This window comes from Schistocerca serialis, chromosome 8, assembly GCF_023864345.2.
Source record: "Schistocerca serialis cubense isolate TAMUIC-IGC-003099 chromosome 8, iqSchSeri2.2, whole genome shotgun sequence".
In the NCBI taxonomy this organism is placed as follows: domain Eukaryota; kingdom Metazoa; phylum Arthropoda; class Insecta; order Orthoptera; family Acrididae; genus Schistocerca; species Schistocerca serialis.
In genome coordinates this window covers 246560991-246587742 of record NC_064645.1, presented here as the reverse complement: position 1 = coordinate 246587742, position 26752 = coordinate 246560991, and the positions used below count along the sequence as shown (strand labels likewise).

At 41.4% G+C, this 26752-nt stretch overlaps 1 protein-coding gene across 6 annotated transcripts in view; it reads left to right on the top strand.

Annotated features, from left to right (window-relative positions):
* LOC126416139 (mesocentin-like) overlaps positions 1–26752 on the top strand; it is a 614335-nt gene that overhangs the window by 510775 nt on the left and 76808 nt on the right. For all 6 annotated transcript variants that reach the window (XM_050083681.1, XM_050083685.1, XM_050083684.1 and 3 more), the window contains 6 exons: positions 6829–6961; positions 17209–17356; positions 21662–21737; positions 24087–24131; positions 24719–24892; positions 25493–25645. In XM_050083681.1, the coding sequence (XP_049939638.1) occupies positions 6830–6961; positions 17209–17356; positions 21662–21737; positions 24087–24131; positions 24719–24892; positions 25493–25645 (728 nt within the window). In that variant the 5' untranslated portion in view covers position 6829. The remainder of the gene's footprint in view (positions 1–6828; positions 6962–17208; positions 17357–21661; positions 21738–24086; positions 24132–24718; positions 24893–25492; positions 25646–26752) is intronic.

Below are 26752 nucleotides of genomic sequence, written 5' to 3'. Positions count from 1 at the left end.
CTGTCGTGAGCGTTTATGGAAAGTGGTTGCAAGATGTTGGACGTCCACCCTTCATGACCCATGACGTTGTGGCATAAGGCTTGGTAACTTTGTAAAGCAGGATAGGTGGCGATCTGGGGGCAAATTTGTCGACAGGGTACAATGCTGCTGCAGACACAAAATCTTCCTGAGCACTCTGTTCCGCTCGCTGTTGAACGCAGAGCTCCACAGCAAAAGGTCTCTATGTGTTTCCACATTGATCCAAAGACATCATCAGTTACGACTGCAGTGGCACGGGGTCATTCAGATTGGGCCGTAGATCACCTGGTCGGATTAATCACTTTTCTTGTTGTACCAGCTCGTTGTTCGTGTCTGGCTACTAGAAACCTACACCTTGACATTGACTGGGACCGGCATTATGATTGAGGGACATTCACCTGGGCTTCCGTGGAACCTTTGGCGGTACCGGCAATGGAAGGCACCATGACAGTTGTGGAGTACGTGAACTTTATGGCGGGCCGCCTGCATCCCTTCATGTTTGATGCCTTCCTCAACGGAGATGGCATCCTCCAGCACGATAACTGCTCCTATCACAAGGTCAAATTCGTGCTAGAGTGTTTCGAGGAGCATGATAGTGAACTCATATTGATGTCTTGGCCACCCACTGCAGACTCCAAAGTAAAGTACGAGCATATGGGATTGGTTCCCAAATATATGCGTGGCTCGAAGACTTCTTACGTAATAGAACCCAGTTCGTTGTCCTCGATGATGAATGTTCATTGGAGGTGATGGTATCATCTGGAGTGCCCCAGGGAAGTGTGGTAGGTCCGCTGTTGTTTTCCATGTACATAAATGATCTTTTGGGTAGGGTGGATAGCAATGTGCGGCTGTTTGCTGCTGATGCTGTGGTGTACGGGAAGGTGTCGTCGTTGAGTGACTAGGAGGATACAAGATGACTTGGACAGGATTTGTGATTGTGTAAAGAATGGCAGCTAACTCTAAATATAGATAAATGTAAATTAATGCAGATGAATAGGAAAAAGAATCCCGTAATGTTTGAATACTCCATTAGTAGTGTAGCGCTTGACACAGTCACGTCGATTTAATATTTGGGCGTAACATTGCAGAGCGATATGAAGTGGGACAAGCATGTAATGGCAGTTGTGGGGAAGGCGGATAGTCGTCTTCGGTTCATTGTTAGAATTTTGGGAAGATGTGGTTCATCTGTAAAGGAGACCGCTTATAAAACACTAATACGACCTATTCTTGAGTACTGCTCGAGCATTTGGGATCCCTATCAGGTCGGATTGAGAGAGGACGTAGAAGCAATTCAGAGGCGGGCTGCTAGATTTGTTACTGGTAGGTTTGGTCATCACGCGAGTGTTACGGAAATGCTTCAGGAACTCCGGTGGGAGTCTTTGGAGGAAAGGAGGCGTTCTTTTCGTGAATCGCTACTGAGGAAATTTAGAGAACCAGCATTTGAGGCTGACTGCAGTACAATTTTACTGCCGCCAACTTATATTGCGCGGAAAGACCACAAAGATAAGATAAGAGAGATTAGGACTCGTACAGAGGCATATAGGCAGTCATTTTTCCCTCGTTCTGTTTGGGTGTGGAACAGGGAGAGAAGGTGCTAGTTGTGGTACGAGGTACCCTCCGCCACGCACCGTATGGTGGATTGCGGAGTATATATGTAGATGTAGATGTAGAAATTCGTCTAACCTCAACCAGAACGTACGTATTTGGCACGCCATCGGGCGTCAGTTGCTCACCCAAAAACCACCGGACGTAATTTTCGTGAATTGTGTAACCTGCGCTTAGAAATCTGGTGCCACATGCCTCTGAAAACCTACCAACGGTTTGTTGAATCCATGCCACGCCGAATGGCTGCTGTAATTTGCTCCAACGGTGGGACCTATGGTGGTCATAACGGTTTGGCTCAACAATGTATAACCACGTTTGATAACTTGCTTGTAGATGCAGTTGTTGGCGTTCCAGATATTTACACAGCTTTCAAGCGTTGGTAATACTTATTTAGCTATTTTGACTCTGTTGTCTCATGACTTCATGCAATTTAGTGTAGTACACTACGGGGCAAGCAAGCATTATGTGCATAGTAATTTGGTTTCCACAGATTACGAACTAGTATACGAACAATACAAAAACTGAGGTTTGGTTGGTAACTGTACAAATGGACCAGAGAATAGAGATTGGAACAAGTAACTGGGACTGTTGTAAAAACGTAATTGAGATGAGTGAGACATGCAGCAGGTGAATGTATGGTAGAGTGGCATGTGAAATTCTTCGCTGGGCTTCAAGTGATACGAAACTATAGAGATGACGACCTAATAGAAAGTGTGTGGATGAAATTAGTGAACAAGGAAAAGTTCGGTGGAGGATTTTATGCAGTAATGGATGTCAGATGGCTGATGAAAATATTATACACGACATTTTTCTCGAATGTTCTGAAAGATCTGTCGGAAGAACAACGCATCAGTGGGTAGCAACTGAGGATGTAGTGTTCGCCACATCCATCAGAGACTAGTAAGAAGACATAAATAGTCGAACTGATATTAATGCGTGCCAGCGGTAAAAGAAAAGCAGAACTCTTAAGCTCTCACCCGTTCATAGCGTCCACGGTTTTTACTTCTGTCCTTTCAACTGTAATATTAATTTAATTGAAATTGTGTGTAAGTGCTCGACAACTGATGAATGATCTGAAGACCCCTGTGGCCTTGTGTGAATGGCGCCCATTTTTTCTTTGTTGTATACCTTCATTGATATCCCGCGGGAAAACCACCCGGTATGACCTCGACGTTGTATCGTCGCTTCTCATTGTTTCACGTGCCGATGTACGTGACTTGCACTAGAAAGAGGACATGTCATAACTGCATTCCGCCAGTGACCTCAAGAAAGTCTACCTTTGTGTTAGTGGTTTCAAGCCAAGTCGTTTACCATTTGCACAGGACATTTATACTGTCACTGACTAGCGGCGACTAAAATGGTTTATGTGGCTTGCGACTAATTGCAGGTGTTTCCATTAAAATTTCGGAAAGATCTGGTTTACTTTTTTCCGGTGTTTGTACTCGCCACCGTGTCAATTGTCAATTTCCTTTCATTGAACATTTACTAGTTTTAAAGTTCTTGTAATCTCCACAGTGTGATAATCGTGTATGTTTGAGGGATTCCTCAACACAGAAATTTACACTTATAAGCCCAAACATTACGACCACTGCCCATCGCGACGTTGAATGCCGTAAGGAGAGTATGTAAGCTTTGCAGACACGGACGGGCTAGCGAAGATGTGGGCTGCAAATGGGGAAATCCATTGAGATAAGCGACTTCGACAAAGGGCAGATTATTGTTACGCAGTATCTCGAAAACGGCGAAGCTGGTCTAATGTTCACGTGCTACTGTAGTGAGCATCTACGGGTAGAGGTAGGACAGTGAAACTACCAGTGGGCGCTAAATGGTAGGACGCCCACGGCTCTTCACAGAACGTAGGGTTCGGAGGCTTGTCTGCTCTGTAATATAGGATAGATGGTGATCTGAGGCATCTCTGCCGAAAGAGCACAGTGCCGGTGCCCGCACAATTGTTTCGGAGACACCATTCACCGTACATTGTTGAACATGGAGCTCCGCAGCAGACCACTCCTACGTATTCACACGTTGACCCAAAGACATCGTCAGTTACAGTTGTTGTTGGCTCCAGACCATATGGATTCGACCGTCGATCAATGGGAACGTGTCGGCTCTTCGAGTGAATCACATTTTTGCTACAGTAGATCGATGGTCGTCACCACAAACGCCGTCATCTAGGCAAATGGCTCGAAATGTCCAGCGCGCCACGCAGTCTAGTGGGAGCAGTATAGTGCTATGGGAGACACTCTCCTGACGCTTGCATGGCACTTTTCGTAGTAATCGAAGACACGCTGGCATCTGGAACCACCTGCATCCCTTCATGCTTGATGTCTTCCCCAACGGCGATGTCATCTTTCAGCGGTATAATTGCCCGTTTTTTCGGAGCAAAATTTGGAAATTTGTGGGAAAATCTTGTGGGACCAAACTGCTGAGGTCATCGGCCCCTAAGCTTACACACCACTTAATCTAACGTAAACTAACTTACGCTAAGGACAACACACACACACACACACACACACACACACACACACACACACACACACACACGCCCGAGGGTGGACTCGAACCTCTGAAGGGGGGAGCCGCGCGAACCGTGCAAGACGCCCCAGAACGCGCGGCTACCCGGCGCGGCATTTCTCGGAGACAGAATCGTGCTACAGTGGTTTGAGGAGCGTTATACTGAACTCAAGTTGACTCTGGGCGACCAAATTCGCCAGATTTAAATCCAATGGAACCCATCTGGGTTGTTTTCGGGCGCCATACCGCGTACGCAAATCAGTGGCCCGTTATTTGCGCGAAGTACATGACCTGTGCGTAGATATCTAATGCTGCATATCCCCACAAACCTACCAACAAACTGTCGGATCCCTGATACGGACAAACAAGCTTTTAAGCAGGTGGTCATAACGTTTTGGCTCATCAGTGTATTTTGTGCGTCAGTTCTTGCATCGTTTCCAGTTACCGGTTGTTACTGGTAACGGGCATCCGCGTTAGATGCAAGATTCATTAGGATTAGTCATCTCTTCGGCGTCGGTAATAAAAACTTCAGCAACGCGTTGCTATTACTGGCAGCATGCATGGACCAGGTACGGAAAATAAAGCCATTCTAATGAAAGTAAATAACAAAGACGTGGGTAGCACGCTGGAGGCGGCACATCCCCGCGCGTGCAGCCGGTCGGGAGTCTGTTGTGGCCTTATACGGCATCGGCGGTTGGCCACGAGGCGGCCAGGATTGAAGAGGAGGGGGGGGGGGGGCGACCGACAGCCTGTGGCTATTCCTCGAGCGAAGCCGACACGTGCAGCCGTCTGCTGGCGCGATCGGTTAAAACGGGCACGTTGGATGGCTCTTCAGATGTTAAGCAAGCCGCTGTGTGTGACACGCGATTCAATAAAATTTTGCAGACCTCACGTTTAAAAGTTGATTCATACTCGACGTCAGCAAACGGATCGGGACGGAAGGCGATGTCACCTTCAAATAGTCGTTTATTCACACTTGGCGCAACGTCATCACACCACTTCGCTCAGCCCTATGAAAGTCGTGTTACGAGATATCATCCGTGATAGAAAAATTTGGATGTCGTGTCAGAGTAAAGGAACTAGCAGTGGTAGAATTTATTAACGGCCGACGCAAGATTCATAACGGACGTTATCTTGACGAAGCTTGTGTGGTAAAAAACTGCTGAGAAATGAGACAATCGGAAAAGTGTTGTCCAAACATTTCAAAAAATCGACGGTTATTTGCGAGAGAAAATGTATTCATGCAAACATATCATACTGTATCTGAATGCAATACGCATAGCCCTTTTACCCAATCCATTTTATGTTTTTCTTTCTAAGTGTCAAATAACATAAAAAACAATCGTAGTTTTGTATTTCAAACGAGCTGACGTATTCACTGTTTAGAAAGGTTATTCAACGAAAATTATTTCTAGAGTACATTATGTTTTACTCCGTCGGGGTACTGTAAAACCTAAATCTCTTGTGAAAGAACACTCGCGGAAAACGTTGACGCTGACATAATATTCCGTTGACAGTCTGTGTGAATGCGGCCATGCGTTGGGGGAATATTTCGACATTCCGTTGCCTCAACATTTAATGAATAAATTGCAGAAATAATATTTAACTTATAGAATGACACCAACAATATTTAATCATCCTTTGAACTGACATCAGAAACTTTGATTTTCTTGGTGAAAATACGTGTAATTATTATTAAAACAACACTAAGGATGGAAATAAATAGCTTAATATGCCTAATACAGTAGTAAACAAAGTGTCAGCACCAAAAACTATGACGAGGTGTGTGAAGTACGACACGACCTGCACAAAGTAACTGATGCGGTATGTGAGACAGAGCTATTAAAAATCCACTGAAGATCACACATCAGTTGCTCAAACAGCGTGCTCAGAGTTGTGTAAGTAATCATTCCACCCACGCTATATCCATGAATGGAACAAGAAGACACTGTGATACACATAGTGAACTACACAATACCATCTGCCACACACTTTGAAACGTTCCATGAGCCACAGATGGATTGGATTTTATTTCATCTTTATTGTTCTGTCATCCTCAGCTGCATGTGGAAACTGTTTTGTTAACTCTGTCTATAAGCAACTGAATGAAACTAAATTTTATCAGAACGAAACGTAAAGGGAATGTCTTGATGAAAGCAGGTAAAGTGGACTATAGTGATCAATTGCACATTACGTAGGGTGTCCAGATAATTTGAGCAGATAGCGCATATCGCGATAAAAATTAGTTTTACTCAGCAGCACATATACAGACGTAATTTGTGAATTTTATTTGTATCAAAAGGAAATTTCTCTGGAGAAAACTACAAAATTATAAGACACAATTGAAGGCCAGCACTTAGTTCATTACTGTTGATAGACACCTGTGAAAGTGCACATGCTATCTTAGCTTTTTGAAGTAATAGTTTCTTCATCAGCCAAGAGAGAGGGGTAGAATGGGGAAGATTAAGAAGGAAGGGCAACTGACTCAGACTCTGTCTTCCTGGGGCCTGTGCTGAAATTTCGCCCCTTGAAGGCAAGTAATGGCCAGTGGTTCTGTCTCTATCTCTTCTGTATGTTTATGTGTCTCTCTTTAATTTTATTTCTTAGTTTTCACTCAAGTGAGATATAATGTATTTGTTTTGAGAAGACCTTGCAATGGAAGGTAATGAGAGGATGTTTGTTTTGTTGCAGCATGCCTGAGGAGACGAAGGCGGCTGAGAAGGGCGAACAACAGCCGGCCGTGAAGCAGAGCAGTGGGGGCGGGAAGACCGTCCTCGCCAGGGTCACCCTGCTCGATGGCAGCCTGCTGGAGCTCAATGTGGAGGTAGGTCTACGTGGCATTAGGTTCAAACCAGTGGCTGTTGAATTGCCCAGTATCTGCAGCACATTATTAGACAGCATTCGTTATGTGTCGGTGCATGCTCGATTATAGATTTCCCAGTGCATGGCAGTTTAAGCTCTTTATGTACAGAGCGTTCGCAATTAACTTTGCCAGCTCTTCTTGTAAAAATGTTTTGTTGACAATATTGGCAAACTGGTCCCTCATTGGATAAAATGTGTTTGTCGCCAGGGTGACTGTGTTCAGAAATAAACATGTAGGCATGAAGAATAAAGATGTAGAATGTTAATAATAGCAGTTTCATCTAAAAAAACTTTAAGAATTTACACACAAAAACTCGGAGGCCTTACTTTCCAGTATGCCCTTCCAAAATGTGTTAAACAGACGTACATAATCATAGGCCTACCCTTCAGCAAAACAGATATCTTGTGAATTTCCTAAAGACGTTCAATACAGTTGCTTATTGCTGTTTAATGAAGAAAGTACTAGCTTACTTGTATTGGAATACATCTACATCTGCAACTCAGCAAGCTACTCTGTGCTGCATGGCAGAGGATACCTTGTACAACTACTAGTCATTTCCTTTCCTGTTCCACTTTCAAATAGATCAGGGGCGAAGCGACTGTCTATAAGCCTTCATATGAGCCCTAATTTCTCTTATCTTTGTGACTGGATTCACACACACACACACACACACACACACACACACACACTCACTCTCTCTCTCTCTCTCTCTCTCTCTCTCTCTCTCTCTCTCTCTCTCACTCACTCACTCACTCACTCACTCACTCTAAAGACCCTAAGAAACTGGTACACCTACGTAAGATAGTGTATGGCCCCCATGAGCACGCAGAAGTGCCACAACATGATGTGGCGTGGACTTGACTAATGTCTGAAGTAGTGCTGGACACAATTGACACCATGAATGCTGCAGGGCTGTCCATAAATCCGTAAGAGTAGAGGGGGTGGAAATCTCTTCTTAACAGCACATTGCAAGGCATCCCAGATTTGCTCAATAATGTTCATGTCTGGGGAGTTTGGTGGCCAGTGGAAGTGTTTAAACTCAGGAGAGTGTTCCTGGAGCCACTCTGTAGCAATTCTGGATGTGTGGAGTGTCACATTGTCCTGCTGGAATTTCCCAAGTCCGTCGCAATGCACAGTGGACATGAATGGATGCATGTGATGAAACAGGATGCTTACATATGTGTCACCTGTCCGAGTCATATCTAGATGTATCGGGGATCCCATATCACTCCAATTGCATGTGCCCCACACCATTACAGAGCCTCCACCAGCTTGTACAGCCCCTGTTGACATGCAGGGTCCATGGATTCATGAGGTTGTTTCCATTCCTGTACATGCCCATCTGCTCAATACAATTTGAAACGAGACTTGCCTGACCAGGCAACATGTTTCCAGTCATCAACAGTCCAATGTCGGTGTTGACAGGCCCAGGCGAGGCGTAAAGCTTTGTGTCATGCATTCATCAAGGGTACACTAGTGGGCCTTCAGCTCCGAAAGCCCATATTGATGATGTTTTGTTGAATGGTTCTGTTGTGGCGCAACAAGCTTGCTACGCCACACTGTGAAGGGAGCCGAAAGAAAGGCACGCGTACACACACGCCGACTGGCGTCAAGTCTGGAACAGGATACGTTATGACTGCTATAAAGAATATACGTAGCTTTGGAATATACTTAACTTTTAATCACTCCTTGTGATACATCTCTCTTGACTATACAAATGAGACTCGTAAGATACATGCACTGTTACAATTGGCGCCTTGCTAGGTCGTAGCCATGGACTTAGCAGAAGGCTATGCTAACTGTCTCTCGGCAAATGAGAGGAAGGCTTCGTCTGTGTAGTCACTAGCAAAGTCGTCGTACAACTGGGGCGAGTGCTCTATCGTATCTCGAGACCTGCCTTGTGGTGGCGCTCGGTCTGCGATCACACAATGGCGACACGCGGGTCCGACATGTACTAAATGGACCGCGGCCGATTTAAGCTACCACTTAGCAAGTGTGGTGTCTGGCGGTGACACCACAGGTTCATATCCTGATACTTGTTAATGGCCCATCATTGAAATCCGTAGCAATTTGTGGAAGGGTTGCACGTCTGTCATGTTAAAAGATTCTCTTCAGTTGTTGTTGGTCCCATTCTTGTAAGATCTTGTTCCGGCCACAGCGACGTCAGAGATTTGATATTTTCCCAGATTCCTGATATTCACGGTATACTCGTGAAATGGTGGTTTGGGAAAATCCCCACTTCATCGCTACCTGGGAGATGCACTTTCAGACTCACTTAAATCTTGATAACGTGCCATTGTAGCAGCAGTAATAGATCTAACAACTTTGCCAGGCACTTGTCGTCTTGTGTAGGCATTGCCGATCGCAGCACCGTATTCTGCCTGTATGCGTGCTATGCTGGAGGATGGTCACAAAGTACAGGAAGATCTACAGATTAGTGATTTGGCCAGGGACTGGCAGTTGACTGAGAACTAAACAAATGTAACACATTCTGTATATAGATGAGGAGATTCAGTTACTGTTCGATAGTGCTTTAGGCTACAAATCACTGGAAACAATAATAACCATGCAGTACTAGGAACTAACCGTCCCAAGTGATCTAAAGTAGGAAGTCACATAAAACTATATACTCATTCGACTGATTCTTGAGTACTGCTTGTCAGTGTACGACACTTACCAAGTTGGATTAATGGGAAGAGAGACACAGAATACTCAGTGAAGAGTGATTGATCTTGAGAAGTTTTCATTAGAAAAACAAAACAAAGAATAATGATCATACTGTCATTAAAGTATCTGAAACTGACTGGGATCAAATACTTGATAGTCAGTTAATGCACTGAACTTTATAAAGTTACTAAACTATGTTGATATAATGCTGTAATAAAAATTCTTCATGTTATCCAGTTAAACGTCAGTATCTGCAGAAAGTGAAGCAATGGATGAACCCATTGGACATATACGTAACTCGAGTAATCTGTGTCGAAAAGATGGTCTGCTGCTGTTGCTTTAGAGGAGGAAGTCCAAATCTTACAACTGATCAGAGTAAGAAAGATGCTGACACTAATATGTATCACACATGTTTGTGGATTTTGAAGTAATTTATTTCCATCTTGAAGTCATCCAGAAGACAAGCAAGCAGTGGTAATGGGCTAATTTGGCACAGTGTGTACCTTGAAGAATGATTTCAGATTCACAAATCAGAGCAGCACAGTGGCCACCTCGAAAGTCCGCGCAAAATTGGCCTACAACAGTGGTCCTGATGGGCCTTATATACATTAGGTGCAGTGTTGGTGATTGTTAAAACTAGATAATTAATGAAATACAATGAAATTTGACTTATATCCAAATGGAAAATGACATAGTATGAATCGTAAAATAAAATGTCATTAGGCAGTAAATGTACCTTGTTTCAGAACAGTCTCATTCACAATGAAAATAGTAAGATATTTGAATATAATAGCGTATAAAAATCTTAACTGTACACGTTGCATTTGTGGATCATGTGAAAAAATATCCAATACAATTTCTTCCTAGCATTTTTCCTAGCTTCATTAAAAATGTACTTCATTTCAATAATAACAGTCTTTGGAAAAACAGTCTAGGAATTCCTTAAAGTAGTTTGTTTACATATTTGCAATTAGCCTTCTTGTTAATAACAGTAATTACATTTCACACAGTAAACAAAATGCTCTGCAGTTACACAATAAGACTCAGATTTTAATTTTATTCAGTTTTTTAGTTACAGATAATATCAGATTTAAAATGTGTGTCACAGACAATTGTCATAACTATTTTTTAGTGATTTTAAGTAAACTTGTTTTCAAACAGTCCAACAAATTATGTTGTCTACTTGAGGCATAAAGAATACTTTGTACAAGGCATCCTGTGCTGGCTCAGGAGTATTATCAACACTGATTAGCAACTCATACCTGTTGCTAAGGCATAAGGAGCAAGCCATGCAGCCCATTCCCACTTTTGCCTTCCACCCAGTGAGAAGGGAATCCAACACTATCTGCCACTCACTCTCAAGTGAAGACAGACCAGTCAGATTTTGGAAGATGCAGTGACAACCAAGTCACCAGTGGATTCAAGCAGCACCAAAGGCATTACTAGTCTCGTCACTGGTGTCTCAGTGTTGCCACAGTTTTGAGTAGTAGTCAAAAGCCTGTTTACTGGGCCCAATGCAGCTTCCAGCTGTTTATGGGCACCAGCCAATTCTCCTTGTGTCTGCTCGCTACCAGCACAGTCTCTAGCAATACTGTACTGTTTAAAAACTGAATAAGATCTCAAGAAATACAAACTGAGCAGTCTGAAGTAACTGAGAAAGTACGAACAGACCCCTGCAAAAGAGAAAATTACCTGATGGTGGTGCTACTGAGATCGGAATGTGTGCAACACACAAACAAGGAGAGAAAACAGGAAGAAACACTTTGTCTCAAGGTTTAACCCACTGACTGCCACGCAGCCGGTAGCAGAGCAGAGGCAGTAACCTCTGCTATGCAGAGCCTAAGATCACAAGATCTGTAAGTTTTTAATGCAGGAATAAATTTCTGTGCTGAAAACTCATGTGTTAACAGTTACTTTTTACTAGAAACTCTGCCTACTCAAAAGCTACTACAGGAAATAAATACGCAAATTATAAAGCACTGATCGAAACTATAACCCTGTGCGCTAACTTGAGGTTTAAATAGTCATGTCACATAGTGCTTCTGGAAGTGGGAAGCTATGTGGGAAAGTTGTCTCCCACAAAGATGTGCACCAAAATTTATGCAAAAACGTAGAGTAAGTTACTAAACACTAGTCTAAAGAGTAAAGTGCACAGGTACAGTTCACTTTCTCACGGAAGTCTGTGAGAAACAGAAACAGAAACTAAACTGTATATCAAACTAGTTCAGCTACAGGCACAACCTCTCTGCTCTGCAGGTGTGGCTACATGGAAACTCGTACAGTAATTCACAAAAGGATGCTATAGTGTTCTGTGATGTTGCTGGAACAACAGCTGCTGGGTGATGAACAGTGATTAGTTCTGAGTGAGCTGATGTAAATCTCAAACAAATAGCCTCACATCCGTTGACCACCTTACATAGATCAATGTATGCATTTTGAAGTTTCTTTAAAAGTATGGTCTAATTTCATGTTGTATTATAGACACTATGTGATGCATACTTGGTGCTGGTTCAGTGCTACTCTTTAGTGTGTGAATGTATGTCAGATGTAGGTTTGTAAGCTTTACATTCACTCCCGATACGAAAGCATAACTCTCAACAGAGTAGGAATCATCATTATCTGTGCACTGAAAGTAAGCCAATAGCAAAAGCTGGATAGTTTATAAACAGAGCAGTGTCACCATAGGCATAGTAATAAGATACTAGACTAAACACCTCATACAGCATGGAACAAGCACCAAAGTGACCCTTCGCTGGCTTACATCCACACTAGTGGTGTCACATGTGGTCCTGACCCTTGTGGCCGCAGTTTCCATGCTGGGAATTTGCAGCTTCTCTACGTCACTGCTGCTATAGACAGCCACTGGAGATAGGTTCCTCACTCTAATTGTTATGTAGAGCCAATTATGTCCAGGTTTATGTTGGTGCAGGCATGAGAGGAGGGGAATTGTAGTGGAGCTCCCCATCATGTGTTCCAAGTGGCATGGATAACTTAAATGGCCTTGTGTTTTTCCAGGGCTGGCTGGGTTGACGATATGTGGGAGGCAAATGGCTGGGATGGGGGTACAACAGGGGCTGGCAGTGGGAGTGATTTTGCGTTCACGGGTTACCATGATTGTGTGTGCTAATGAGTGAGGTAGTAGGGGCCACAGGTTGTACCAGTGAGTGAGCAGTAGATGTGATACAGGACTATTATATAATAGCACAGTGGGTGGCAGTGTGGGTATCAGTTCCCTGGGTCAGAGGCAGAGTGGCAGTGGTGCTGTTTGTGAATGCAGTCGTGGCCAGAGCTGCACTTGGTTGCGAGTTATGAACTTGTGAGCGGCTGTGTTGTCGAGCATCTGACACCCCCTACATCCTACAACAGCCACTCGGGACACCCCTGGCAGCAGTGTAATATGCATAACCAGACGCAGTTGCCATGTGCACACTGTAAGAGGCACAGCAGCTCTGGCAGGGTTTGATGCCTGCACCCATATAATATTTTGGCCAGACATGTCAAGTTCACAGGAGTGAACCTTTACGTCGTCAGGAAGCTGTGTAGTGCTCCCTCGGTCAACATTATCAGCAAATCCTTGGGCACATAGGTCTTGAAAGTCATGACCTGCTTGGCATCTGAATTGGAAGCTGTGTGGAAATGAGCAGTGATCAGACGTTTAATGCTGTTATGGCAAAGAAAGGCCTTGAATTGTAATGGCATAAACTGGAAATTCCTGGCAGACATCAATATGTAGTGCAAGCTCTCAGTTGCACAAGTTAGACAGTGGGCACAGATGGTAGTGTGGGCAGTGGATGATGGCATCTGTGCCACAAAAGGCAAATTGGAGATAGCATCCCCCCACAAGAAACCACATAGCTTCCTGAAATGGCGCAAAAAAATTGACATACACTCTTTTTCATGGGTGCTTTGGGCCTGACTATGGCAAGCACTGCTATGCCAGGGCTGGCTGGTTCAGTGAGCAGGCAGGAGTGGCACACATGTTCAGTTGCAGCATTAATACAGAACCAATACACGTGCCGCTGGGCACAGCTTTCTGCTTATTGTCCTCAAGTGTAAGACACAAAGTGGCTGGAGTGTGGGTGGAATGATGACCAGTATTCGGAGTTTTTTGATGTTAGTGTTAAGTTGCCATTTGTTGCAGTAAGCCTTTGCTACATCCCAAAATAGTTTTGATGTGCTAGATCAGCATGTTTTGATAAACACTTTGACCACTGTGACTGCACTGCAGAAAAACTGGGCAGAACTGGGTCAGGGGCAGTACTACTGTGCATGCTGTCGGCAGATACTCATCTAGGGTTTGTTGCAGATGCTGGTTAGGTCCAAAACAGTTTCCTGAAGATTGAACTCGACTTCGGCAACATTGGGAAATGGGAGTAGGACATATACATTAGCAAATTGGTTGATGGAAGTGTATTTCATTGGTTAACCACTCAAAAACAATGGCCTTCGCAGTAGATGCTGTGCTATCTTTTCTGGAAGCTTAGTCCAGTGCCCACAAAGCAATATTAATGCCCTGTTGTCGAACAATAAGTGGAGTTTGCAGGCACACCAAGTACACATGAAACTTCTTCCCACCATAAATAATTGCTAAAGCCACATTTTCAGTGTGGGAATAATTCAGTTGTGCTGCCAATAATGTTTTTCAGGGGCAGGCAACCAGTCTTTTGGATCTGTCTGACATTTTATGAGACATAAGCGCCCCACTTCAGTACAGAGATGCTTCCGTTGATAGTGCCAGCTGCAATCCCAGTGCATCATGCATTGTGCCGCCACCTGACTATGACTGAAGATTTAGTGATATGTATGATGCCACATGCTTCAATGCTGACGTGGAAGGATGTTTTTGACCCACCCATTTATAATTATAAAAAGTTTTACACATTGTTGAGTGGAAATTGTTATGATCGAATTAGTGAAGTCTCTCATGAGATACTAGTGATTCGGATGACCTTGAACTCTGGTGAGACTTGAGGGTGGAAGAAGAAGATGACAAGTAAAAATCATCAGCTGAATGCTGGTGTCATGACAGTAACTAACTACTTTTGATACCTCGATTACTTTATCGAATGTACACTGAGCTTTAGAAGCAACCTCAAAAGATTTAGCAAGACTTCACTAAGGCCAGAATTGAATGTTGCTAATGCTTAGGCCAGACTTCCCTGTTGGGGACTAGGCACAGCTGGACACATAAACACATTATGAGTCAGTGGTTCTGCATAGGAAACTTTACAACTCTGGTAATTGAAACTGCATTGTTGTGCAAGACCCTGGAAGTCATCAGCCCATGCCGCACATGACTGTCCCTCTTGTTTGTAACACTGATTAAACTTTAGGTTGGTTGCTACAAGGTGTGCTTGATGGCTATAGTGTTTAGTTAACAGAGTACATAACTCATTGAAAGATAAATTACTATGGACTGTGAATGGTCACAATTTCTGCACCACTAGAAGACAGGAGTAAAGCTTTGCTGCCTATCTGAAATGCTATAAGCAAAACAGTGGTGTTCAGAATGTTAGGAGGTATGGGTTCCAGCTCTCTGAAGCCTTGTCGAAGCAGGTGAATGGTAGTGGAGCCCTAGTTGTAACCAATGACTGATGTTGTTACTACTGACACGTGAGCTCCAGCATAGCAACATGCTGTTCTTGCTGTTGCTGCTTTGCAGTTGTAGTTGTTACGAGTGCTGTTGCTGTTGTTACTGCAGTAACAGCTGTTTTGTCAAAGTTTAAGAAGAAACTTGGTGTCCATAGTACCCGGATGAATTTGGCTGTGTCATGAAATGCATGGTAGAGTAGCAAGTGCTTACCACCACTCCTAATATGAAAGTGTAACTGTAAACAGAGCAAGAATTGTTGTCATTTGTGTGCTGAATGTATACTAATAACAAAAAACAGACAGTCCAGAAAAAAAGTAGGGTCATTCTAAGGGTAGTGATATGACAGTAGACTTAACACTTCATGCAGCACATAACAAATGCTGATACTGTCCATGGGCCAGCTTATATGCATGCCAACGACATTGCCCAAATGACCATGGTGCTGCCTCTATGGGTCATGCATGGTAGCGACTTTAGTGCTGGCGACCTGCAGCATCTAAAATGCATCACCTACTGGATGCAAGTCTAGAACCTTAACTACAATGTTTGCAATCATTAGACCCATTTAGTAGCCTCTCTATAGCCTGATCTTACCGAGTCTGACTTTGTCTTGTTTCGAAAGCAGTAATGCATCTTAAGGGCAGGCTATTTGAAGTGCCCTTGCAAACTTTAGATGAAAATGTGTCCAGCTACTGGAAGATTCTTCGGGAAAAGTAGATTTGAAATAAGAGGAGATACATTAAAAGCAGTGGAAGTTATTTTGTGCAAGGGGAATAAATGGGGGTTTTATGCAAAACTTTTCTAGTACCCTTTCTATCAGTAGTAGATGTGAAGACTGAATTTTCTCATGTTGAACGGAAGGAGTGATCTATGTTTTACTTGAGACTGTCTGTATATTATGTGTTTTAAGAATTAACAAGCTTCTGTGAGCACTACAGACACGAACATGTCCATGTGCACAAGGGGATTTTTAATTGTAAATAATCCTATTTCTCTCAAAATCTATAAATAATGTGATATATTGTATCCAATATAATCATAACATGGTATGAGGTACTAAATCACAGTGGACACATTTTATAACAAAAACTTTTTGAAGAACAGAAAATGACAGTTCAATTGTTGAAACTGGTTGTCAGCAATGAAGGCTAATTTATGTGATCTTGACTACTGAAAGTTTTTCCCCAAGATCTGAAGAATTTTAAGAGTAGCTTGAAGAAAGCTTTTGTAACAGGTGTTAATATGGCAGAAAAAAAGAGTATTGCAGAATGTTGAGGAACTCAGGTTCCTTAATTGGATTTCTGCTACTCACCATATAGCGAAGATGCTGAGTTGCAGATAGGCACAACAAAAAGATTTTCACCCTTAAAGCTTTACCGTCAATGGCCTTTGTCAACAATAGACACACACACGTACACACACACACACACACACACACACACACACACACACACACACACACACACACACGTAACTCACACACACGACTTGGGTTTGCGTGAGTGTGTGTGCGTGTATGTGTGTCTGTTGTTGACAAAGGCCATTGGCCGAAAGCTTTAAGTGTGAAAAATCTTTTTGTTGTGCCTATCTGTGAGTCAGCATCTCCGCTATATGGTGAGTAGCAACTTTCCTTCTCATAATATTGTTACATTCCATCCTGAATTTTCCATTGTTTGATTTAATTGGATTTCTATGTGTGAATAGTTGAATACTTAAAACAAAAGTTCAATTATGGTTTTATCAGATGAATCCAATAAAATGAGTTAGGAATGTTATGATCATGACTGAAGTAACAGTGATATCCAGTGGTACCCAGTCCTTTATTCACTTTCATGTCATAAAATAAAAAGGTGAAATGTGTTTACTGTGATCAAATACATTTGCGAATTGTATAAAATCTTTTCCCAGTATTTACAGTCCATCACTGAGAGTATGTTTTTGTTCACAGCGAAGAGCAAAGGGCCAGGATGTGCTGGATAAAGTGTGTGAGCACTTGAATCTTCTAGAGAAGGACTACTTTGCCCTGACTTATGAAGACAGACACGATCCTCGTAATTGGCTCGAGCTGGACAAACGGGTCACAAAATTCATAAAGAGTAAGTGAAATTGTGGCTTCATATAAATTACTTGTATTTTTCAGTATTTCTTGTAGTACGTCTGTTTGTGAGAGACTTGTGTGAGACGTAATCATTTTATAACATTTTGCACATGCCAGTATTTTAATGGACAGTTCCCATTTTAATGGACAGTTTATGGCCTCAGCTGCTGCTTCTTGATTCAACAAATGAGTAACCAGATGTGACATACATGCAAAATTGAGGGCTGTTTTTGATGTAATTTCACAGTTTTTGGGATTATTTTGAACAAAACTGCCCTGTTGTTCGATCATTTGAAGTCAAACAGAAAGTTACATCATTTTACGCATTAAATTCTTGTTCACTAGAAAGGGGGAAAAGTATCCATTCTTTACAAAAGGGCAGGACTCATTGACACACAGTTTTTCAGAATGAAGATTGCTTCATCATGAACAGGGGGGGGGAAAGTGGAGATTCATTACTGAGGATATTGAGAAAATTAGCAGAGAAGTCAACCATTAACCACATATCATGTAGGCCACAGCCAGACAAATCCAAAGAGAAATCAAATAATGCTGAATAGTAATTCTGCTCTCGTCCAAGACTACCCACTCTTTTGGCAGAATGGACCGTGTGTCCTCAGATTTATCGTGTGTGTGCCACTTGTCAAGTAGCCACTTTTTCATTATTCAGCTGTCATTTCTTGTTTGGAGTTCTTACATCTGATAATAACTAGTGAATCATACAAATGTAATTTATCATATTAATTAATCATTTCCTTGCTGCCTGTATCATCACAATTAGTTTTCTCTCACATTTCTCAGGAACACACAGTACTGATGCATTCCATCCCTGCAGTGAATACATTAATTAAATTGTTACAGAAATAAAAGAGAAATTTTACAACATCGTATAAACAGTTACTCGTCATGCCCCCAGTGTCATTTAATCTGAATGTACAGTTTGCATTTTGAACAACTTATATTCTTAAGAAGAATCCATTGCAGTACTGTATCTGTGACAAATTTAGTTTAGCAAGTTGCACCACTGCTCACACTGCATGTAAAATATGCAGTGAAGAACCAAAAAAACTGGTACACCTGCCTAATATCATGTAGGGCCTCCACAAACACACAGAAGTGCGGCGACACTACATGGCATGGACTCGACTAATGTCTGAAGTAGTGCTGAAGGGAATTGACACCATAAATCTTGCAGGGCTGTCCATAAATCCATAACAGTACGAGGGGGTGCAGATCTCTTCTGAACAGCACATTGCAAAGCATTCCAGATATGCTCAATAATGTTCATATCGGGGGAGTTTGGTGGCCAGAGGAAGTGTTTAAAGTCAGAAGTGTGTTCCTGGAGCCAGTCTGGATGTGTGGGGTGTCACATTGTCCTGCTGGAATTTCCCAAGTCTGTCGGAATGCACAATGGACATGAATGGATGCAGGTGATCAGACAGGATGCTTATGTACATGTCACCTGTCAGAGTCGTATCTAGACGTATCAGGGGCCCCGTATTACTCCAACTGCACATGCCCCACACCACTACAGACCCTCTACCAGCTTGAGCAGTCCTCTGCTGATAGGCAGAGTCTGTGGATTCATGAGGTTGTCTCCATACCCATACATGTATATACGCTAGATACAATTTGCAAGAGACTCATCCGACCATGTTTCCAGTCATCAACAGTCCAATTTTGGTGTTGATGGGCCCAGGTGATGTGTAAAACTTCATGTCATGCAGTCATCAGGGATACACGAGTGGGCCTTTGGCTCCGAAAGCCCATGTCGATGATGTTCCGTTGAATGGTCCGCACGCTGACCCTTGTTAATGGCCCAGCATTGAACTGCAGCAATTTGCGGAAGAGTTGCACTTCTGTCATGTTGAACGATTTTCTTGTCATTGTTGCTCCCATTCTTGCAGGATCTTTTTCCAGCCACAGAGATGTCAGAGATTTGATGTTTTACCAGATTGCTGAAATTCACGGTACACTCATGAAATGGTCATATGGGAAAGTCCCCACTTGATCGCTACCTGGAAGATGCTGTGTCCCATCACTGAAGCGCTGACTATGAACCACTTTGAAACTCACTTAAATCTTGATAACCTGCCATTGTAGCAGCAGTAACCAGTCTAACAACTGCATAGGACACTTATCATCTTGTCTAGGCACAGCCGACCACAGTACCATATTCTGCCTGTTTACATATCTCTGTATTTGAATACGCATGCCTGTACCAGTTTCTTTGGCGCTTCATTGTATGTTGCAAGAAATAAGGCCTTCTGATGCAAAACTGAATACTGAATGCCTAAGGGACTCATGACAATCAAAATGGGCAGATGACTTTATCCATTCATGGTAATGTCGGGAATAAATAAATGTAAAATGAAAAGATTTTGTCACTGAAGAACTGTATAAAGAATTTCAATTTGATCCAGGTTTGTAAAGTTATATCTGATTTGCTTAAATGAAGTACCATTCATCATAGATTTTGAACTTGACGACAACAACGACAGCAACAGCAACAGCAACAATGAATGGTGCTGAAAATACAGAACCAGGAAGTGTATGAATTTTGAATCAATGTGCACTAAAAATATCACTATCATTATTATTGTATTGCATCTTACCTTAAGTTGCACGTTTCCTGTAAATGCCTACATATTTCAGTCACATGATAAAATGCATCATTCTCTGCAATAGGAACTGTTGTTGTCGCGGGCCTATTATGAGTTAAACTAGCTGTTTCTGAGGAATTAATACTATTTTTGTGTTTTTGGTAATTGTAAATAATAGTTGTGTATTTTATGAAAAACATTTCACAATGATCTGCTAGTTGTATGTTTCATTATGACTTTCCTAAAAGTTGGAAGCATGAATGAGAACAAAGAAAAATAAATGACCTCCACTACAGCTCTATAATGAGCTGCACAGTTAACATTCTTTTCTCTGTGACTGGATCAACAGACATCCAAAAATACAAAAGTACTAATAACTCTTTAAAATAATAAAAAGCAAAGCTAGCAGCCCATCTAGCTTAACTCAGGCTGAGCCAATTATAACAACAGTCTATTCACATGTTATTCAGCACAAGGATTTAGATTTGCATTTCTAGTTCACATACTGACTTAACATCCTGGTGTAGATCAAAACAAGCTGCATTTAGTGTAGACAACATGCTGCATTTAGTGTAGACTTAAGACTGAGGTGGAATAGGTAATTACAAGACATAGATAATGGAATTTTAGTTAGGTATAACAAACAGAAATATAATGTGAAAGTAGTGATAAATTTAAAGCTAGTAAATCCCGAATTCATACTTTCTGCAGCGGCACTTGCAGTAGAAATAAAAAAGTGCTCACTGATGCTGAAACTGTACAGAAACATGTTTAGGTAAAATAAACAAAAAGTGCATTCTTTTAAGGAAGCATGTTATGTTACTATTATGTTACTACAATATAAAGGGATGTGTTATGTAAGTCATGAAAATTATATGAATATAATAGAGGGAAACATTCCACATGGGAAAAGTATATCTAAAAACAAAGATGATGTAACTTACCAAACGAAAGCGTTGGTATGTTGATAGAGACACTCACAAACACAAACACCCTGTTGTGTCTGTATATGTGCGGATGGATATGTGTGTGTGTGTGCGAGTGTATACCTGTCCCTTTTTCCCCCTAAGGTAAGTCTTTCTGCTCCTGGGATTGGAATGACTCCTTACCCTCTCCCTTAAAACCCACATCCTTTTGTCTTTCCCTCTCCTTCCCTCTTTCCTGATGAAGCAACCACGGGTTGCGAAAGCTTGAATTTTGTGTGTGTGTTTGTGTTTGTGAGTGACTCTATCAACATACCAACGCTTTAGTTTGGTAAGTTACATCATCTTTGTTTTTAGATTCATGAAAATTATATTTCAATAACTGTAGCTATATCACTGTTGGGCTCTGTTAAACTTCTCCCTCTTTCATTTCATTTGATTCCATTGTTGAATATAGATTCTTATTGAGTGATTTATATATTTTCTTTACTTTATGTTTGTTGTTGATTGAATTTGTCAACATTTACTTTTGGGAACATTTTGTTAATTTATAAGAATGTTGTCCTTAATATTCTCACAAATGCTGTGTCTCTTTTCAAACATCAGTTCAAAACTTCATGTTGTATCATAAATACCATAGTATTCACATTTTCCTTGTATAACTTCCCTGTTGTAGACTGTTTGAAACAATCATTTCCTTACTTTTGTTGAGAATTAATTTGTAATTAATTTTATGATTTTGGTCAGATTTCCATGCAAATTTCTTTTTATTTATAGATGAACCATGGAAATTCAACTTTGAGGTTAAGTTTTACCCTCCAGATCCAGCACAGCTGCAAGAAGACATCACAAGGTGAGTTTACCATGATCACCACTTCTATTGATTATAGTTTATTTGCTGATTGTACTTCATAACAATGGTGAGGGTGTTCAAAGGCAATGTCTAAATTTGGCCCACTTTTCTCTGATATCAAACTTTTCTCTTATATCTAAAAATGTTTTCCTGACTTTATGTACTGTCTATTCATTGTTAAATTAATTTATATATACTAAACACTGGAGACTTAGTTGTACATTCTTGTGTGGATACATTGTGGTTACCAGAACCACACTGATGAGCCAAAATACTATGACCACATGTACCATGAATTTGACAAGTCTGTGGTAAGTTTCCAAAGGTATTTCTACCCACAGGTCATGCAATTTGTGTGAATTGGGGTAATAGTGTTTGTGGGCATAGTGCTTGAGGACGTGCTCTATAGGCTTCAAATCAGGTAAATTTGGTGACCAAGACATCAATTTGAGTACCTCTATTGGTTCTGCCTTCTATTCCAGTCTCTTATTGTTCATGGAAAGAAAGATTGTCAGTATGCCTGTGTGTGGGCTCTAATCTCTCTGATTTTATCCTCATGGTCTCTTCGCGAGATATATGTAGGAGGGAGCAGTATACTGCTTGACTCCTCGGTGAAGGTATGTTCTCGAAACTTCAACAAAAGCCCGTACCGAGCTACTGAGCGTCTCTCTTGCAGAGTCTTCCACTGGAGTTTATCTATCATCTCCATAACATTTTCGCGATTACTAAATGATGCTGTAACGAAGTGCGCTGCTCTCCGTTGGATCTTCTCTATCTCTTCTATCAACCCTACCTGGTATGGATCCCATACTTGTGAGCAGTATTCAAGCAGTGGGGGAACAAGTGTACTGTAACCTACTTCCTTTGTTTTCAGACTGCATTTCCTTAGGATTCTTCCAATGACTCTCAGTCTGGCATCTGCTTTACCGACGATTAATTTTATATGGTCATTCCATTTTAAATCACTTCTAATGCCTACTCCCAGATAATTTATGGAATTAACTGCTTCCAGTTGCTGACCTGCTATGTTGTAGCTAAACCATTGTATCTTGGTTCTAGCCTTTGGACACAGACAGGTATCTGGCTGGACAGTGCCATCGCTGTCAGAGAAGACATCAAGCATGAAGAGATGTAGGAGGTTCGCAATGTTCACATAGTACACAGCTGTCGCAGTGCCTACAATTACTGCTACAGGTCCCGTGGAAACATAGGTGTATGTCTCCCATGGAATTTTTTTGCCTCCATCATTCATGCCATGAGTCATGTTTTGAGCCACCATTCGCACTGATGATAGTTTATCCAGGCACAAAAGTCTTGGTGTAACAACAAATGTAACTCATCTGACCAGGTGGCATGTTTCCTTTGATCCATGATCCAATCTTGATGATCACTTGCACAATAAAATTGTGACTGATGATGTGATTGGGTCAACATGGGAACAGACGTTGGGGTGGTCTGCTTCAGAGTCCCATGTTCAACAATGTGCACTGAATAGTGGGCTGTGGAAGACTTGTACCTAAACCAGTATCATATTTTGTCATCCAATGTGCCACAGATTACCATCTGTCCTGCTTTAGAGGGCAGGCAAGCCTTCGACCTCTACATTCTGTGATGAGGTGCCTGCATCCAACACTTTGTTGGCAACTTGTGGTTTCGCAGTCCTTCAGCGACTTTCCATAGATGTTCATGACAGTTGTACACAAACAGCCGACCAGTTTCATACTTTTGATATACTCATTCCCATGCAGTGGGCCATACCCATATACCATCTTGGGACCCATGTAATCACTAAAATGATTGCCCAGTTATCTCTGCTGTGCTTATATTCTTTCAGTATCAAAACACGTTCCCTCTATGCCACCATGCAGCATTCATGGGGGCAGTTGTCATAATGTTTTAGCTTGTAGCTGTACATTCATGTGGTAAATATAAAGTGAGAAATGAACAATGGTTAGGCAGGTCAACAAGAAGCTGAAAGTTAATTTTGAACTTGCATCTTTCTCCATAACACAGACTTGTACACTCCCTTTATTTGAAGTTGGAGAGCGCTGTTTATGTCCTTGATTCAGTAAATTGACTTATGTTTAATACATATAAATAATCCTTCAAAAAAAATCTACTATCCTTGTAGTCGTCCACTCTCTCTCTCTCTCTCTCTCTCTCTCTCTCTGGGATAACTGCCTACAGTAAAGCTGCTTCTGACAAAGCATAATGAAGCATTTTACTGCTGATGTTAAATAATAATTCAGTATTGTTCTACTAATCAACAGAAATAAAATGTGAATACTTAACCAAGCAGTATCTTTTTTTCTGTGCATAGGAAAATATGTATTTTTTCTTGGGTTTCAGATACCAGTTGTGCCTACAGATCCGCAATGACATTCTAGAAGGAAAGTGAGTATTGTTCTAGTGTACAATAAATATGACTGTGGACAGAATAGCAAATCGTGCAGTTATGTTAAATCAGTATGTTTTGGATGAGTGAATTCCATAACTGTTACTGTATTTCATTCTTCACAGGTTTCTTATTCAGCCGTCAGTTCAAAAACTGCATACAGTATTTCTGTTACTGGGGAGAAAGTGAAATATTCATAATTCTGTTAATCATTTTAACTTTTTTAACCAAAATATACATCAGCCTAAGATTTTATTATTCTCTTACACTTGCACACACACCTGTGTGCATAAGCACCACAACCCCCCCCCTCCCCCCTCCTCCCATGCGCACACATTTTTTTCACAGAAACATATATTGTACAAGATGCTAGGTTTTTCAGAGAATTTTTCATCTGGAATCTTATGGGTGATTTAGTTTGCACAGTTCCTGAGGAAAAATAAGAATGAGGGCTTTATGTATAGTGACTCTTAAAGAAACACAGATTGCAGCAGCAGCAGTGTAAAAGTTTTGGTGCAAAATTTTAGCAAAAACAGATTTTTATTTCAAAAGATATGATTAATGTCTTCCTGTCGTTATTTTTCAGGCTACCTTGCTCATTCGTAACACATGCTCTTTTGGGATCATACTTAGTTCAGTCAGAGCTTGGAGACTATGATCCAGATGAGCATGGGAGGAATTACTTAAAAGACTTCAGGTTTGCTCCAAACCAAACAGCCGAGCTGGAGGAGAAAGTAATGGATCTGCACCGTACACACAAGTAAGTAATTATGCTTGGTTTGTATTGATAATGGAACACTTGTTTGCAGGATTATGACAGTTATTCCACTCTGCAGAAATTTTCCATGTTGCTATGTGATTGGGGATCTCATAGTGAAATAGTTACAAAGCAAGAATTTACATCAGCATTTAAACAGTAGTTCTTGCAGGTTTTCCTTATCATTTCGACTACTTGTAAATAATACAAATTTTAAAGTTAAAAGCCAGTCTTTTTGGTTTTATGCTAGTGTATTGTTTTTATAGTCACTTGACTTATGACAAGGTTATTTGACTCATTGGTGTGGTGAAAAACCTTCTGATGGAATTGATTTGAAATACCATATTGCTGACATTTTTTAAAAATTAATTGTGTACAGCATCAGTGTATCAACTATTACTTGATAAATTTTATTACAATTCACTAGGGACTGATGTGTTACAGATTAATTATCACATCACAGCAAATTAAACTGTCTTTAACATATTCGCATTCTTGACCAGAGAGAGTTTGAATTATAGACTTACATTCAGTAACATGATGTTGATTCATGAATTTACTTATTCATTGTAGCATGAGCACTTAGATGACACTTTTTCTCAGAGGGCAGACACCAGCAGAAGCAGAGCTCCACTATCTGGAAAATGCGAAGAAACTTGCGATGTACGGTGTTGACCTCCACCCTGCCAAGGATTCAGAAGGTGTGGACATAATGCTGGGGGTTTGTGCCTCCGGTCTGCTGGTTTACAGGGATAGGTATGCCAATTTTATGTCATAATTTATGTTTCAGTAATAGAGTTGAATTATACATGACATTACTGTATAACCCTTCTAAGTCTCTTAATTTTAATTAAGTTGTTTCATATTAATACACCATTGAAAAAATTGTTTTCAGCTGTCTGTAAATCCAGATAATGATAAATTTAACTCTGGGAATAATGTTGTTTGTTTGAGAATGAAAAGACTGGAGATGAAAAAATTTCTTATTTAATAACAATAATAGGGCAGGAACAATAATAGCATTGACTAGAGAGGGTTGCACTAGGAACAAGATAAGAGCTGCAAATAACAATTTTATTCTCCTTTCATGTTCTCTGTTACTCCTTCTGTACAACAGTTCCATTTGCACCACTGCATTGGATGTTTTGTTGCTTTCCACCCCTATTAACATTTATTCGGTACATGTTTCCAAGACTACTGGCCAGTCAGCACCCTTTTAGCCTCAAGACATACTTACCGTTACCATCTTTGTGCTGGGTGCTTGTTTATATTTTTATTTTGGGGTACATAAATTTGATACCACTCTTTGTACTTATTCTTGATCTTTTTTGTATTTTGTGAGTACCGCATTTTGTTATTAGTCAGCTTTTAATATGTAAACTCATGACAAACTTCCAGTCCCCCCCCCGCCTTCCCTCTCCCCTCCCTTCCCCAAGAATCATGGACCTTGCCATTGGTGGGGAGGCTTGCATGCCTCAATGATACAGATAGCCGTACCATAGGTGCAACCACAATGGAGGGGTATTGTTGAGAGGCCAGAAAAACGTGTGGTTCCTGAAGAGAGGCGACAACCATTTCAGTATTTGCAGGGGCAACAGTCTGGATGATTGACTGATCTGGCCTTGTAACATTAACCAAAATGGCTTTGCTGTTATGGTACTGCGAACAGCTGAAAGAAAGTGGAAGCTACAGCTGTACTTTTTCCCAAGGGCATGCAGCTTTACTGTATGGTTAAATGACGATGGCGTCCTCTTGGATACAATATTCTGGAGGTAAAATAGTCCACCATTCGGATCTCCGGGTGGGGATTACTCAGAAGGACGTCGTTATCAGGAGAAACAAAACTGGCATTCTACGGGTCGG